Source organism: Anguilla anguilla, chromosome 17, assembly GCF_013347855.1.
Source record: "Anguilla anguilla isolate fAngAng1 chromosome 17, fAngAng1.pri, whole genome shotgun sequence".
NCBI classification, from domain to species: Eukaryota; Metazoa; Chordata; class Actinopteri; order Anguilliformes; family Anguillidae; genus Anguilla; species Anguilla anguilla.
The window spans coordinates 3,296,711-3,311,710 of record NC_049217.1 but is presented as its reverse complement, the minus strand read 5'-3'; the positions used below and the strand labels follow the sequence as shown (position 1 = coordinate 3,311,710).

The following is a 15,000-nucleotide window of genomic DNA, read 5'->3' as shown; positions in this document are numbered from 1 at the left end:
TTTTTGGGGTCTCTAGGGCGGGGCTAAACGAGAATTTTGTTGTGGCCCCGAAGTGCACCGTTATAAATCACACCCACCACTTGAATTGAACTGTGTGGCCCTAGAGCACCCGTGGCCCTAAATGACCTCATAGTGTTTATGTCAGAGGCCCGCACTGGCACTGGCCTTGAGAGCTATTGGTTAATCAGGAGATGGACTGGAAAGAAAGGGAGCACATAGAGGGATTCTCCGGGACCTTCTGTACTGAATGGGGCCACAGTAAGAGAGCGGGGGCCAGTGGAGGACTCAGACAGGTGTGGACGAGAGAGCGGTGCTCAGCCTGGTACAGCCCGGCACCGGCCAGTCACAATTGGAGCTTTCACACAGGCTCCGCCCCTCGCCCACGGTACCGGCCCGTCACAATGGAGCTTTCACTCGGGCCCCGCCCCTCGCCTACAGTACCGGCCCGTCACAATAGAGCTTTCACTCCAACTCCGCCCTTGCTGGGGTAGGGGGCTGAAAGAACGGGGGGCTTTGTTCTTTCACTCTCTCCGTCCCTTTCTTTCTCAGTCTGATGAACAGTGATGATGTCACATGCCTGGTGCCCTAACTGCTGGGTCAGTGTCCGATTGCCTGGGCCACACCTACAAACTGACCCACCTGACACACACACACACACACACACACGCACACACACACATGTATGCACACGCAGTCGCAGACAACGATTAGGGGCATTCTGGGGCAGGTAAGAGTGGCAGCTTTGTTGCCTAGGTTGTGACTGGCCGGGCCAGGATGGGGCTGTGATTGGCCAATGCAGGTCAGGATGGGGTTGCAATTGGCATAGTGCGGGTCAGGACGGGCCTGCAATTGGCCAATGTGGGACAGAACGGGGCTGTGATTGGTCGGTGCGGGGCAGTACGGGGCTGTGATTGGCCCGTGTGGGTCAGTACAGGGCTGCAATTAGCCAGTGCGTGTCAGGACGGGGCTGTGATTGGCCGATGCGGGGCAGAACAGGGCTGCGATTGGCCGGTGTGGTGCAGGACTCACCATGAGGCAGGTGTGCAGGGAGGACTCGGGCGGGTAGACGATGAAGTGGCGGAGGGTGAATCCGAAACCCTGCGAGTTCTTCCTCAGAACCAGCGTCCGCGGGCCCTGCCAGGCCGCGCCCTCCCTCGCCGACATCCTCGTCTTCTCACTGGACGAAATCCCATCTCTCCGCCCCTTCGCCTGCAACACGAAGAGGGAAGGGAACCCTGTGAGTTTTGGGTGACCCCTGGCAGAAATTCCCGCTACCAGCCTAAAACGGAATCCAGCTGGAACCAGCTTCTGCTCCACCTGGGTACCATCTGGGATTTGGTCTATTGCCTGTACCAAACCAGGCCTGCCAGCTAGACGTGGTCCTGCCAGCACGATTTCTCTCAACCATCCTATTGCCAGCAAGACCATCTCCAAACCAGCTTCAAACCAGCAGGACCGGCTCAAAACCAGCTTCAAACCAGTAGGACCATCTCCAAACCAGCTTCAAACCAGCAGGACCGGCTCAAAACCAGCTTCAAACCAGTAGGACCATCTCCAAACCAGCTTCAAACCAGTAGGACCATCTCCAAACCAGCTTCAAACCAGTAGGACCAGCTCAAAACCAGCTTCAAACCAGTAGGACCATCTCCAAACCAGCTTCAAACCAGCAGGACCGGCTCAAAACCAGCTTCAAACCAGTAGGACCATCTCCAAACCAGCTTCAAACCAGTAGAACCATCTCCAAACCAGCTTCAAACCAGCAGCACCAGCTCAAAACCAGGCCGGAACGAAGATGGAATGTCCACCAGGGGACGGTGCCGGACAAGGGGTCTCCCCAAGCGCCCGGCTCCGCGCTAAAATAAGCGTCCTGTTCTCACACGTCCATGGAGACGGCGCGGAGGAAGAGCCTTCCTGAGACGTGACTTCATCGGCCCCCGCCGGATCTGCCGGAACGCTGAGGAATTCCTGAACCGCCCCCCCCCCCCCTTCCCCCCCCTTCCCCGGAATGTCTCGACGGGATATTTCCGTCCCGCTCCCGAAAACACGACGGGATCGGGGTGACCCACAGCCGTTCCCGTAACAACAGGACGCCAGACTGAAAGGAACATTCTGGAAGGAGACAGCAGCGTCGAGGGTAGGGGCGTGCAACAAGGGCCTATTTCAGGGCTTCGCTACAACTTCTGCTCTTAGTTATTTAATTCGCAGAAGCATCCTGATTGATTAGATATCAGGCAGGCACACGCACACATGCAGAGGCACATGTAGACAAAGGGCATCTAGGCAACCCGGGTCATCTTGCATCTACACTCATACCACCATGAGAACGGAACACGTCGGCCCAGGCCAAACTTCACACCCTACACCGTAAAAAAAAAATCCAGAATACTCAATATTTCAAGGCACCTTTTTGTTTGTTTTGTTTTGACTTTTAACTTTTGATTTCATTTTGAGTTCGTTTGACGGGTCAGTTCTCACTCGCTCTTTTCCTGAAACCGACCGTTAAACGAATCCCGACTCTCTGAATGTTCGACACGCTGAAGCGCACGGTGTGTTTTCGCGAAGGTGATTAACCAATCAGCTGAAAGCACCTGGCTGAGGGAGAACCCCGCTTAAAAGCCCGCCCCCCCACCTCGCTGCTTTACTGCCCCCCTCACCCACTCATTCTTACTGCCCCGCTCACCCTCTCATTCTTACTGCTCCCCTCACCCTCTCATTCTTACTGCCCCGCTCACCCTCTCATTCTTACTGCCCCGCTCACCCTCTCATTCTTACTGCCCCCCTCACCCTCTCATTCTTACTGCCCCCCTCACCCTCTCATTCTTACTGCCCCCTCACCCACTCATTCTTACTGCCCCTCACCCTCTCATTCTTACTGCCCCCTCACCCTCTCATTCTTACTGCCCCCTCACCCAGTCATTCTTACTGCTCCCCTCACCCTCTCATTCTTACTGCCCCCCTCACCCTCTCATTCTTACTGCCCCGCTCACCCTCTCATTCTTACTGCCCCCCCTCACCCTCTCATTCTTACTGCGCCGCTCACCCTCTCATTCTTACTGCCCCGCTCACCCTCTCATTCTTACTGCCCCGCTCACCCTCTCATTCTTACTGCCCCGCTCACCCTCTCATTCTTACTGCCCCGCTCACCCTCTCATTCTTACTGCCCCGCTCACCCTCTCATTCTTACTGCCCCCCTCACCCTCTCATTCTTACTGCCCCCCTCACCCTCTCATTCTAACTGCCCCGCTCACCCTCTCATTCTTACTGCCCCGCTCACCCTCTCATTCTTACTGCCCCTCACCCTCTCATTCTTACTGCCCCCCTCACCCTCTCATTCTAACTGCCCCGCTCACCCTCTCATTCTTACTGCCCCGCTCACCCTCTCATTCTTACTGCCCCTCTCATTCTTACTGCCCCGCTCACCCTCTCATTCTTACTGCCCCCCCTCATCCCACTCATTCAACGACCTCGAAGGCCCTGTCACACAACAACAGGAAGTAGCAGGCTCGAGGCAGGAAGCGCTGTACGAGGGAGGGGGGTGGGGAGGGTGTGTGTCACTGGCCATTCGAAAATGACCGTGCCTCTAAAAATAGTTGATTGTGGACGCGAGGGGGGGGGGGGGGGGGGGGGGGGGGAGGGGGCCCTCTTTCCAGCCCAGTCATGTACTCAGCTCCCGCAATTCACTTCCTCCGTCTTCCCACAATGCACTTCCGCCCTCCTTCCCATACTTTCACCCCCTGTACCAGCCTCGGCTCTGTCTGCTGTTATAATCAGACAAACTATGCAGACGAACTTCAACTGATACGTCCTGTTGCCTGTAGATTGCCCCCCCCCCCCGGTCAGGCATTCTCCCTTCTGTTTCCACATTAAAAGTCACCAACAAACTCAGATCTAAGACACTGGGGTGAAGTTACCATGCAGCCAACTGTTTCAACTGATCAACCATGGCTGTCTCTTCTCTTTCTGTGTCTTTTGTTTTTCTCTCTCTCTCTCTCTCTCTCTCTCTCTCCCTCTTCACCTGTCTTGCCCATGTTACGACTCCCGGTGATGCAACCCCCCCCCCCCCTCTCCGTCCCACACCCGCCATAAGCATCACACACACACACACACACAGGCATACACACACACACACATCCACTAGTCACTTTTCACCAAGCGTCAGGGCTCAGGCAACTGCCGAGAGAGAGAGCGAGAGAGAGAGAGAGAGAGGGAGAGGGAGAGGGAGAGAGAGAGAGAGAGAGGGAGATGGAGAGGGAGAGAGAGAGAGAGAGAGAGAGGGGGAGAGGGGGGGAGAGAGAGAGAGAGAGAGAGAGAGGGGGAGAGAGGGACAGACAGACAGACAGACAGACAGAAAGAACAATGGAGAAAGCATGCAGGCAAATTCCACAGAGCCAGAGCCGCTGAGGCCAGGACGTGTCGAGACACGGGGGAAAAGAGAGAGAGAGAGAGAGAGACGGAAGAATGAGGGAGCGGAGCCGGGGAACGGGGAGGGAGAGAGGGGCGGAGGGCCCGTTCCCGGGGCATGCCCCAACACGCCGGTTTCGACCGCACGGCCCCTCCCGGCGCGGCGCGGCGCGGCGCGGCGCCGAAACCCTGTCATTACGCTCCTCAGACAGGAACTGCCGTTTCTGTCCGGGGGCCCCGGACCAAACCGGGCTCCCCGAAAACACACCGGTCTGCCCCCGATAAACACACAGCCAATACCACCCCCCCCCGCCCAAAAACACCGCCCCTACCCCCCCAAACGGCCACGTGCGCCCCGTCTACCCCCCTCCTTACACACCCCTCGATCATCGCACGTTCACAAGCGACTCTCACAACACGGCTGTTATCGCCACATCCACACTGCGTCCAAGGACAGCCACATACGCCATAGGACCCACGCTAGAATCTCACACACACACACACACACACATACTCACACAGACACACACGCACACACACAGATACGCAGACGCTCACTCACACAGACACAATAAAACACAGACAGTATTCATTTGCAAGCAACAAAAACTCAGCTGTACTAAATACTTGCCACATATACTTTCAGTTCCCCACACTGTACACACACACACGCAGACATACACAAACACACGCAGACACAGACACGCTGTACACACACACACACACACACACGCAGACATACACAAACACACGCAGACACAGACACGCTGTACACACACACACACACACACGCAGATACAGACACGCTGTACACACACACACGCACACATACTCACACACACACACACACACACAAACACATGCAGACACAGACACACTGACAGACACACACACACACACGCACGCACAAGTCAAAAGACCCTAAGAGAGAGTTCCAATTACACGGAATAATTGGCAGATTTTATCAGGGCTTCTGACTCTGTCTTCTTCTAAATCTGGCTGTCCCCCAAATAAACTTTCTTCAGACATTATGTAACTATTTATATTGTTTTATTCAATGTTGTATCGTCTTCATTCAGCTCACGTGTTTATATATATATATATATATATATTTATTGTGTAACGTACATTGTGTGCCATGTAAAAAAGTACTTCACAAATAAAGTCTACTGTTATTATTATTATTATTATTATTATTGTTATCATAGAGCTGATCACAGAATGCAGTATCAGGAACACAAGCAAACAGTTACTAAGCACACAATATCTGGCGCATCGGTGTATTGCAAACGGTTGATTCCTATTAATAAAAATCCCCGTTGATTCCCGTTGATAAAAAGCGCACGAGGGGAGGACGACGCCGCTGGCAGACAGACGGCTCCCTAACCGTGGGAGAACGAGGCCCGCGTGCGTCTGGAGCTCCCAGCCCCGTCAGGTAAGCCAATTACGCGGCGGTCTGCGGTTAATAAGGGGGCAGCGGAGTTTAGACGGTGTTTACCCACGTAAGAGAGAGAGGGAGGGAGGGAGGGAGGGAGGGAGGGAGCCTCGGGCTCGGAGAGGAGACAAAACAAGCGCAACCGTCCCGTCTGTCGAGAGCTATCGGAGTCGAGCGTTCTGACGAGGCCTTCGCGAGGCGAGACCAGCCCCCCCACCCCACGCCACCCCCCCCCCCCCCCCCCCCGAAAAAACGACTCCAGCTCAGGACGCCGGTCCGAGGAGGAGCGTCGTAAATACCTCGTCTTCCGCCGTCCGCTCAGGACCCCCGCGTCGTTTTCCGAGCGCTAACCGTAGCGTTCCCCCACGGATACAGGGAGAGCGCGCGGGCGTACCCGAAGACGCCAGCCGAGGCGTCGGCCTCGCTCTGTCCGAACGCGCCGCAGCGCTAGCGACGCCGCGACCGCGACGCTCAAAGGCAGGTCAAAGGTCACGGACAGGGAAAAAAAACCGGCACGGCGTCCCGTGATCTTTTTTTTACGCGCCCTGATTGGTCCGTCCAAACCCGAATCGAATCGACCCGAACCTTCAGGAAACGTCAACCTGCGGTTTCGCCGTTCGGGGTCCAAGGTGCCCCCGGGAAGGCTCTGCGGTCGGCCCCTGGTAACCGCGAGCGCGAAACGAGGAGACGAAGCGGGTTTTCCTGCCGACGCAGGGCTGCCGTGGCGAACGATGCACGGACGCGCCGGCGCGTGGAGGCCACGCCCAGATTCGGCGGCACGCACGCACGCACGCACGGCGGGCCTCAAATGCTCTCTCGGGAAACTTTCGGGAAGTGCTGCGGCAGGGCGGAGAGAGAGAGAGGGTCGCCGCTGCGTCCGCGTACGCGACGACGGCGTCTGCCTACCCGGCACGGAGAGCCTGGGCTCCGGGCCTGTCGGGGGCTGCTGCACCCGCGCGCTCGGCTGCCGCTAACGTGCTAAGCTACCTCCAGGGGGGAAGGGGAGGGGGGTTGGGGGCTGGGTGTACCGCAGAGGAACTAGCCCCCCCCCCCCCAACCCCCGGAAGCTTGGGGGCCGGTCCCCTCCCTCCTCAGGGCGGTTCCGTCCCACGTTCCCCAGGGAGGCATTTCGCCGGAGCGCGCGAGCAAACGAAGGCCCCCCCTCGAGAGGGCGCGGGCGAGAAATACCCAGAATTCCACAGGCCGCTAAGAAGCGAAACGCACCCCTCCCCCATTCCCCCCCGCCCAGCCCCCGAACCCGGGCTCACGACACCCCCGTCTGTCCGCATTCACTGCTTGATGCCGACCACCCCCCCACCCCCCCCCCCCCCCCCCCCCACAACTCTACATGCTAACAGACACAACCTCCACAACCTCTTTCATCTGGGTGTCTGCAACTGGCACGGAGGTACTAAAAGTCACAGCGCCTTCCCAGTATCTCTTTTAAGCCCGTCGCCCCCCCCGTTTCCAGAGAAACCAGAGAGCCCCGCCCACTGACCCGCCCCCCCCCCCCCCCGCGTGGTGGTCAGGTGACCAAATTCCACCGTTCCGCCATTAACGAACTCCAAAAGGCTTCGCCGACCCGCGGACCGCCCTGAGGAGGCGGACGTAGACGGCACAGAGAGGAGGGAGGGCGTCCGATGGTCTCGCGGGGGGGGAGGGGCAAGACTGACCGCCCTCCGCTCCACTGGCCAACAGGAGCCCCCGGGGGTCTTTACACCAGCACCGGGATTCGCTGTCTCAGACACACACACACACACACACACACACACACACACACACACACACACACACACACATACACACACAGACACACACACACACACACACACACACATACACAGACACACACACATACACACACAGACACACACACACACACACACATACACACACACACACACATACACACACAGACACACAGACACACACAGACACACACACACACACACACACACAGACACACACAGAAACACACACACACACACACACGTGTGTACATACACAGCACCCTAATGACACACAACACCGCGTAAATGAACCACATGCAAACCGGAGCACAACAACGTGGTTCAGACGGTCCACGTCTCCCCCGTTACACAATAGCACACTCTGCTCATAGGGAAGTCTACAAAAACACCACTCTGCTCATAGGGCAATCTACAAAAACAACACTCTGCTTATATGGAGGTCTGTAAAAACACAACTCTGCTTATATGGAGGTCTGTAAAAACACAACTCTGCTTATAGGGAGGTCTGTACAAACACCACTCTGCTCAAAGGAAGGTCTGTACAAACACCACTCTTTCCATAGGGAGGTCTGTAAAAACACCACTCTTTCCATAGGGGGGTCTGTAAAAACACCACTCTTTCCATAGGGAGGTCTGTAAAAACACCACTCTTTCCATAGGGGGGTCTGTAAAAACACCACTCTTTCCATAGGGAGGTCTATAAAAACACCACTCTACTTATAAACAAAAAGACAATGCCTTTAAACAGCCCTGTATGATCCACAGTAGATTTTCGCAGGCTGATGAAATCACACAGGGTAGTTTCGGGGTGGTGGGGGGGGGGGGGTGTAGGGTGCTTACCCGGTGCTGAGGGCAGGGGTGCTGCTGTCCCCTCCGGGGGATTTCGGGGCAGGGCGGCCCCGCGGGGTCCGAGACGCCGCGCAGCACCGCCAGCCAGATGCAGCGGGGCTCGGGGGAGCTGCAGTCCACCCCCACGGGGCTCTCGAAACGCCACTCCGCCCCCGCCGGCGCGGGGTAGGGCGGCTCGGCCCCCCCCGCCGCCGACCGCCCCGCCGCCGCCGACCGCATGGCAGCAGGGGGCGCCCCCGAGTCCGAACGCAGCGCGCGCACCGATCCTCCCCCCCCCCACCCCCAAAAAACAAATCACAGCCCGACGGCGTCCCCCCCGAGACGGGTCATGACACTCTCTTAGGGACCGTGTGCAAAGAGGCCGGCGTGAAGACAAACGAGCCAAAGCACATAAGCCCTCCTTCCGGTCGTCAGAACGTCATCCGGTGGCGATATAATTGGATTTCTTCTTCTTCTCTTTTGTCCCAGGGGTTGGAGTTTGCCGCCCGATTTGGCTCCGCGTTAGCGCTGTTCGCTAGCTCGCGCTGGCCAAGCGGGAGATTAGCGCCTCCTACTGGCTGACCCTGAGCCCGCGCTAAGGGCTAAGCCTCGCTCCTGTGCGCCCGCAAAAGAAAAAAAAGCACGCGGTCGTCCGCCGACGATGCCACGGAGGGTTCCGGAATATCTTCCCCGAGCGAAGAGGCCCGCTCGTCGCGGGGCGAGGGCGGCGCCCGTTTGCCGCGGCGACAGGGAGACCGCGCGTCCGTCCGTCCGTCTGCAGCCGCGTCTCTCCGAACGCGCGACCGAGCGGTCTCTCTCTCCAGGCCCTCCCGCGCTACGCCGGTCTGTCACACTCTCTCAAACGCAGCTGCCATGCTGTCACAGTAAAGTAACCACACACTCTTTTTCTCTCTCTCTCTCTCTCTCTCTGTCCCTCTCTCGCTTCTCCACCCTCTCCCCAATCTTCCCTCCTCTCACCCGGCTTATCCCAGTCTGTTTTTCTCTCTCTCTCTCTATCTCTCTCTCTCTCTCTCCGTCTCTCCCTCTCCTTCCTTCTTCTCTTCCCCCCTCTCCTTCCCAGGCTGCTCAGGGCTCTCCGCTGGGCTCCCGTCCGTCGCCGCGGCCCGGGCGACGTCACGCCGGTCCGTCCCTCTCAAAAAAAACTCCTCATTTTCCCAAAAGGAAGAAAGAAAAAGCCCAAAAAATTCCAAAAATTCCCAGACCGGCGGGTTTTCCGGGGAGAGAGCGGCGGGATCGCGGAACGGGGGCCCCCGGGGTGTCGGGAGCGGAAGGTGTTCCCTGCCGCGACACCTGCGTCCGGAGCGGCGAGCGGGAGAGAGCGGCGTTAGCGGCGTTAGCGACGGCGGCGCGTGCAGGAGACGGTCAGAGCGACCGGCCGGCTCAGCGGGGCTGCTCCCAAACTCCGCTCGGCACCCACCCCCGGCGTCACCGCAAAAAACACGGAGAGTCGGATTTCAAACGGAGGGGAGCACGCACACTCCCCCGATCCCTCTAGTCCCTGACCTCGCTCCCTCTGTCTCTCCGTCCCTCTGTACTACCCTCTCTCTCTCTCTCTCTCTCTCTCTCTGTCCCTCTGTACTACCCTCTCTCTCTGTGTCTCTCTCTCTCCCTCTCTCTCTCTCTCTGTCCCTCTGTACTGCCCCCTCTCTCTCTCTTTGTGTCTCTCTGTCTGTCCCTCTCTCCACAGTCAGTGTACAGAGGTATGCCCCCCCCCCCCCCCCCCCCCCCCCCAGGCTGACGCTGGCTCATTCGCTGAAAGAGGAAAGCCAGAGGAGCGGAGAGCGCAATGAGAGAGGATAACAGCGATCAGCAGCGATCAGCAGCGATCAGCAGCGTCAGCCGCAGACACAACAGAGCCGCGAGCGACCAGACCGGGAGACTCTCCAACTACGGCTGAGCCTACCGGCGCACGCACACACACACACACACACACCAAACCAAGCACACAGGTCAGTGCCTTCACTCTGGGCTGTTTTTACACATGTGTACAGCCATCCCTCATTACTCTGTAACACTATACAATGACCCCACACATGACTTACATATATGTACACGCAAACAGAAACACAAACACACACACACACACAGACATTCAGAGACACACACAAACAGGCAAACACATACACATTCAACATTCGCAGACGCACGCAAACACAGACACACAAAGTTCTTTCTCCCCCTCACACACACACACACACACACACACACACACACACTGAAGGGGGTACAGTAGGGGTCTCACCAGGCAGCCGAGGCTTTTCCAGGCTCTAGCGGAGAGCGGCAGGCAGGTCAGCATGCTCTCCTCACTGCCGCACGCGGAGCTGCGAGGCTGGGGAGCAGGGACCCGAGCTCAGCGCTGCCGTTACCAATGAGGTCAGACAGGTTTTCACCTGTCACTCACAACCCCGGGCCTGTTCCAACCTGCACGCCGACCCGCACGCAGGAGCGCGCGCACGCACACACACACACACACACACACGCATATAAACACACACCAGCACGCACGCACACACACACGCGCACGCATATAAACACACACACCAGCGCGCGCACGCACACACACACACGCATATAAACACACACCAGCGCGCACGCACACACACACGCATATAAACACACACCAGCGCGCACACACACACACGCATATAAACACACACACATGAGCACGTGCACACACACACATATAAACACACACCAGCACGCACACACACACACACGCATATAAACACACACACACGAGCACGTGCACACACACACATATAAACACACACCAGCGCGCACACACATACACGCATATAAACACACACACACGAGCACGCGCACACACACACATATAAACACACACCAGCGCGCACGCACACACACACACATATAAACACACATCAGTGCGTGCACGCACACACACACACGCATATAAACACACACACACGAGCACGCACACACACGCATATAAACACACACACACAAGCACACACACACACGCATATAAACACACACACACGAGCACGCGCGCACACACACACGAGCACGCGCGCACACACACACACGCATATAAACACACACCAGCGCGCACGCACACACACGCATATAAACACACACCAGCGCGCACGCACGCACACACACGCATATAAACACACACACACGGGCACGCACACACACGCATATAAACACACACCAGCGCGCACACACACACACACACACATATAAACACACACCAGCGCACACACACACACATATAAACACACACCAGCGCGCACACACACACACATATAAACACACACCAGCACGCACGCACACACACACACACGCATATAAACACACACACACGAGCACGCACACACACGCATATAAACACACACACAAGCACACACACACACGCATATAAACACACACACACGAGCACGCGCGCACACACACACACGAGCACGCGCGCACACACACACACACACATATAAACACACACCAGCGCGCACACACACGCATATAAACACACACACCATCGTGCACACACACGCATATAAACACACACACCAGCGTGCACACACACGCATATAAACACACACACCAGCGCGCACACACACACCCGCATATAAACACACACACGCATATAAACACACACACTCACACTCACACTCACACGCGCTCACACACACACACTCACACACACACACACACACACACACACACTTACGCCCACACTCACACACACACACACACACGCGGTGCAGCGCTGCAGAGGGAGGAGGAGCCCGCACACGCACGTTGAGTCAGGGATGTGTATAAATACACGCGCTGTGTAATTACCATCCCGCGAAGCAGGCGGGCCCGCGTTGGGGGGGGGAGGCCTGCTCCCCTCACCCTGCGGCCGGCCCGGGGTTTGGGGCTCTCTGCAACCGCCAAAAAAGAACCGCCCGGAGAAACCGCCATACGGGACAGCAGGAGGGGGGGGAGGGAGGGGGGAGAGCAGCCCCAAACTCAGCTGCCGCACGCTCCCTCCCCTCACCCCACCCCACCCCCCAAAATCCAACTAAAAGCAGCTCTCCTCCCCCTAATCCCAAACTGAACCATTCCATCCGGAATGTTTGGACGGCCCTCATGAAAAAAAAAAAAAACATGGATGCCGCCACCATACTTTTGGGTAGGAGATCAAACAGACCGCGGGGCCCCTCCTAAGCTTCCCGGCCGTACAGCAGTCCCTCTCTTACGCAGGGTTCCACAGCGCTCCTATTTTAGGAGCGTTTGTTCCTCGTGTGTGTGTGCCAACTGGAAAAATCGTTTAGGAGCACGTCTACTGACCGGGATGCATGAAGTGTGCCCCATAAATCGCATGTGCTCTTTGGAAAATTCCGATTCCCGGGTAGGACACTGCCGTTGTACCCTTGAGCAAGGTACTTAACCTGCACTGCCTCAGTGTATATCCAGCTGTATAAATGGATGCAGTGTAAATTCTGTGTAAAAAAGTTGCGTAAGGTACTCTGGATAAGAGTGTCTGCTAAATGCCTGTAATGTAATGTAAAAATGTTACCACACAGACCTGCTATGGCTTCAGACACAGCTGGCCTGGACAGGCTGCTCTGGACAGGTGGACTAGGGACGTGTGACACCAACCTTCGCAAACGGGACAGCGTCCCCTGTCCCAGACCAGGTACATCAAGACGAGGAGAACCGGATGCATGCGGGGCAGAGCTGAGGCAGCTAAGACTACAAGGCAGAAGGAGTGGGGGTACAGAGAATGAGCTTGGACTAGTTAGGGGCAGGAGGGAGGACTGTGTACAATAAACACTCTCTCTCTCTCTGATCCTCTCTCTATCACTGTATCACTGTCTCTATCAGTCCATCCTCCCCTCTTTTTCTCTCTCGCTCTCTCACATCCAATGAAAAAAAAACACACAGAAACACAGACATACACACACACGCAAACAGAAACACGCAAACACACACATGCAAACACACACACGCAAACACACACACGCAAACACACACATGCAAACACACACACGCAAACAGAAACACACAGAAACACAGAAATACACACACACACAAACACACACATGCAAACAGAAACACACACACACAAACACAGTACAAACACAGAAATACACGCACACGCAAACAGAAACACACACACACACACACGCAAACAGAAACACACAGAAACACAGAAATACACACACACGCAAACAGAAACACACAGAAACACAGAAATACACACACACGCAAACAGAAACACACAGACACACAGAAACATACACACACACACAAACACACACACACACACACACAGTACAAACACACAGACACACAGAAACATACACAAACACAGAAATACACACACACACACAGTACAAACAGAAATACACACACACGCAAACAGAAACACGCAGACACACAGAAACATACACACACACACGCAAACAGAAACACACAGACACACAGAAACATACACACACACACAAACACACATATGCAAACAGAAACACACACACACACACAGTACAAACACAGAAATACACACACACGCAAACAGAAACACACAGACACACAGAAACATACACACACACACAAACACACACATGCAAACAGAAACACACACACACACACACAGTACAAACAGAAATACACACACACGCAAACAGAAACACACAGACACACAGAAACATACACACACACACACAAACACACACATGCAAACAGAAACACACACACACACACAGTACAAACACAGAAATACACACACACGCAAACAGAAGCATACACACACACACGCAAACAGAAACTCACAAACACAGAAACACACACACACACGTACCGTACAAGCACAGAAACCAGAAACACACACACACACACACACATACATTCGCGCACACGCCCACACACATACCGTACAAACACAGGAACACACACACTCGCACACACACACACACACACCCCCCCGCGAATCCGCCACACCCTCGCCCGCACGCCCGCCAGGCTTCGGCTCGCCGGCTAGCGCGCGGCTAGCGCTCAGACACGCCCCGATCCTCAGACTCGCGGACAGAAGGGATACCGCTGAGAACAGAGTCACGGACGCGGAGAAGCCTGTCGGCTGGAGGGCCACCGGCCTGTCGAACCAGGCTGCCGAACTCCAGTCCTGGAGGGCCGCAGCGTCCGCTGGTTTTCGGCGTCCTCCAGCAAGGATGATTCGTTTAAGCACGTGATTGGCTGAGGAGTCCACACACCAAGTTCTCAAGGCTTTGATTGGCTGCTGATTGAAAGGAAATCAACCAAGACCAGCAGACACCGCGGCCCTCCAGGACTGGAGTTTTGAGAGCCCTGCTGTAGAAGGTCACTATGCTAGTCGCAGTTGTATTCCTACCTGAGGCAAATTCACCAGTTCACTGTGATAATCAATACCAATGTAAGCAACAGTACTGCCTCTGACTGAGAGAGAGAGAAAAAGAGAGAGAGAGACACCTCTATTCAAAAACTGGAACAATTTCGCCTAAACTTCCCCAAAGTTACCATTACAATAATATAAAAAAACTCCCCTGAGCCCTGGGTGAGAACACTGAATGCCCTTTGGGA

General features: G+C 55.9%; 1 protein-coding gene across 1 annotated transcript in view; it reads right to left on the bottom strand.

The window, feature by feature from the left end:
- The window catches only part of LOC118215963 (rho GTPase-activating protein 23-like), a 97,474-nt gene that overhangs the window by 40,786 nt on the left and 41,688 nt on the right, over positions 1 to 15,000 (bottom strand). The window contains 1 exon segment of the mRNA XM_035396950.1: positions 1,030 to 1,209. Within this exon segment, the coding sequence (XP_035252841.1) occupies positions 1,030 to 1,209 (180 nt within the window).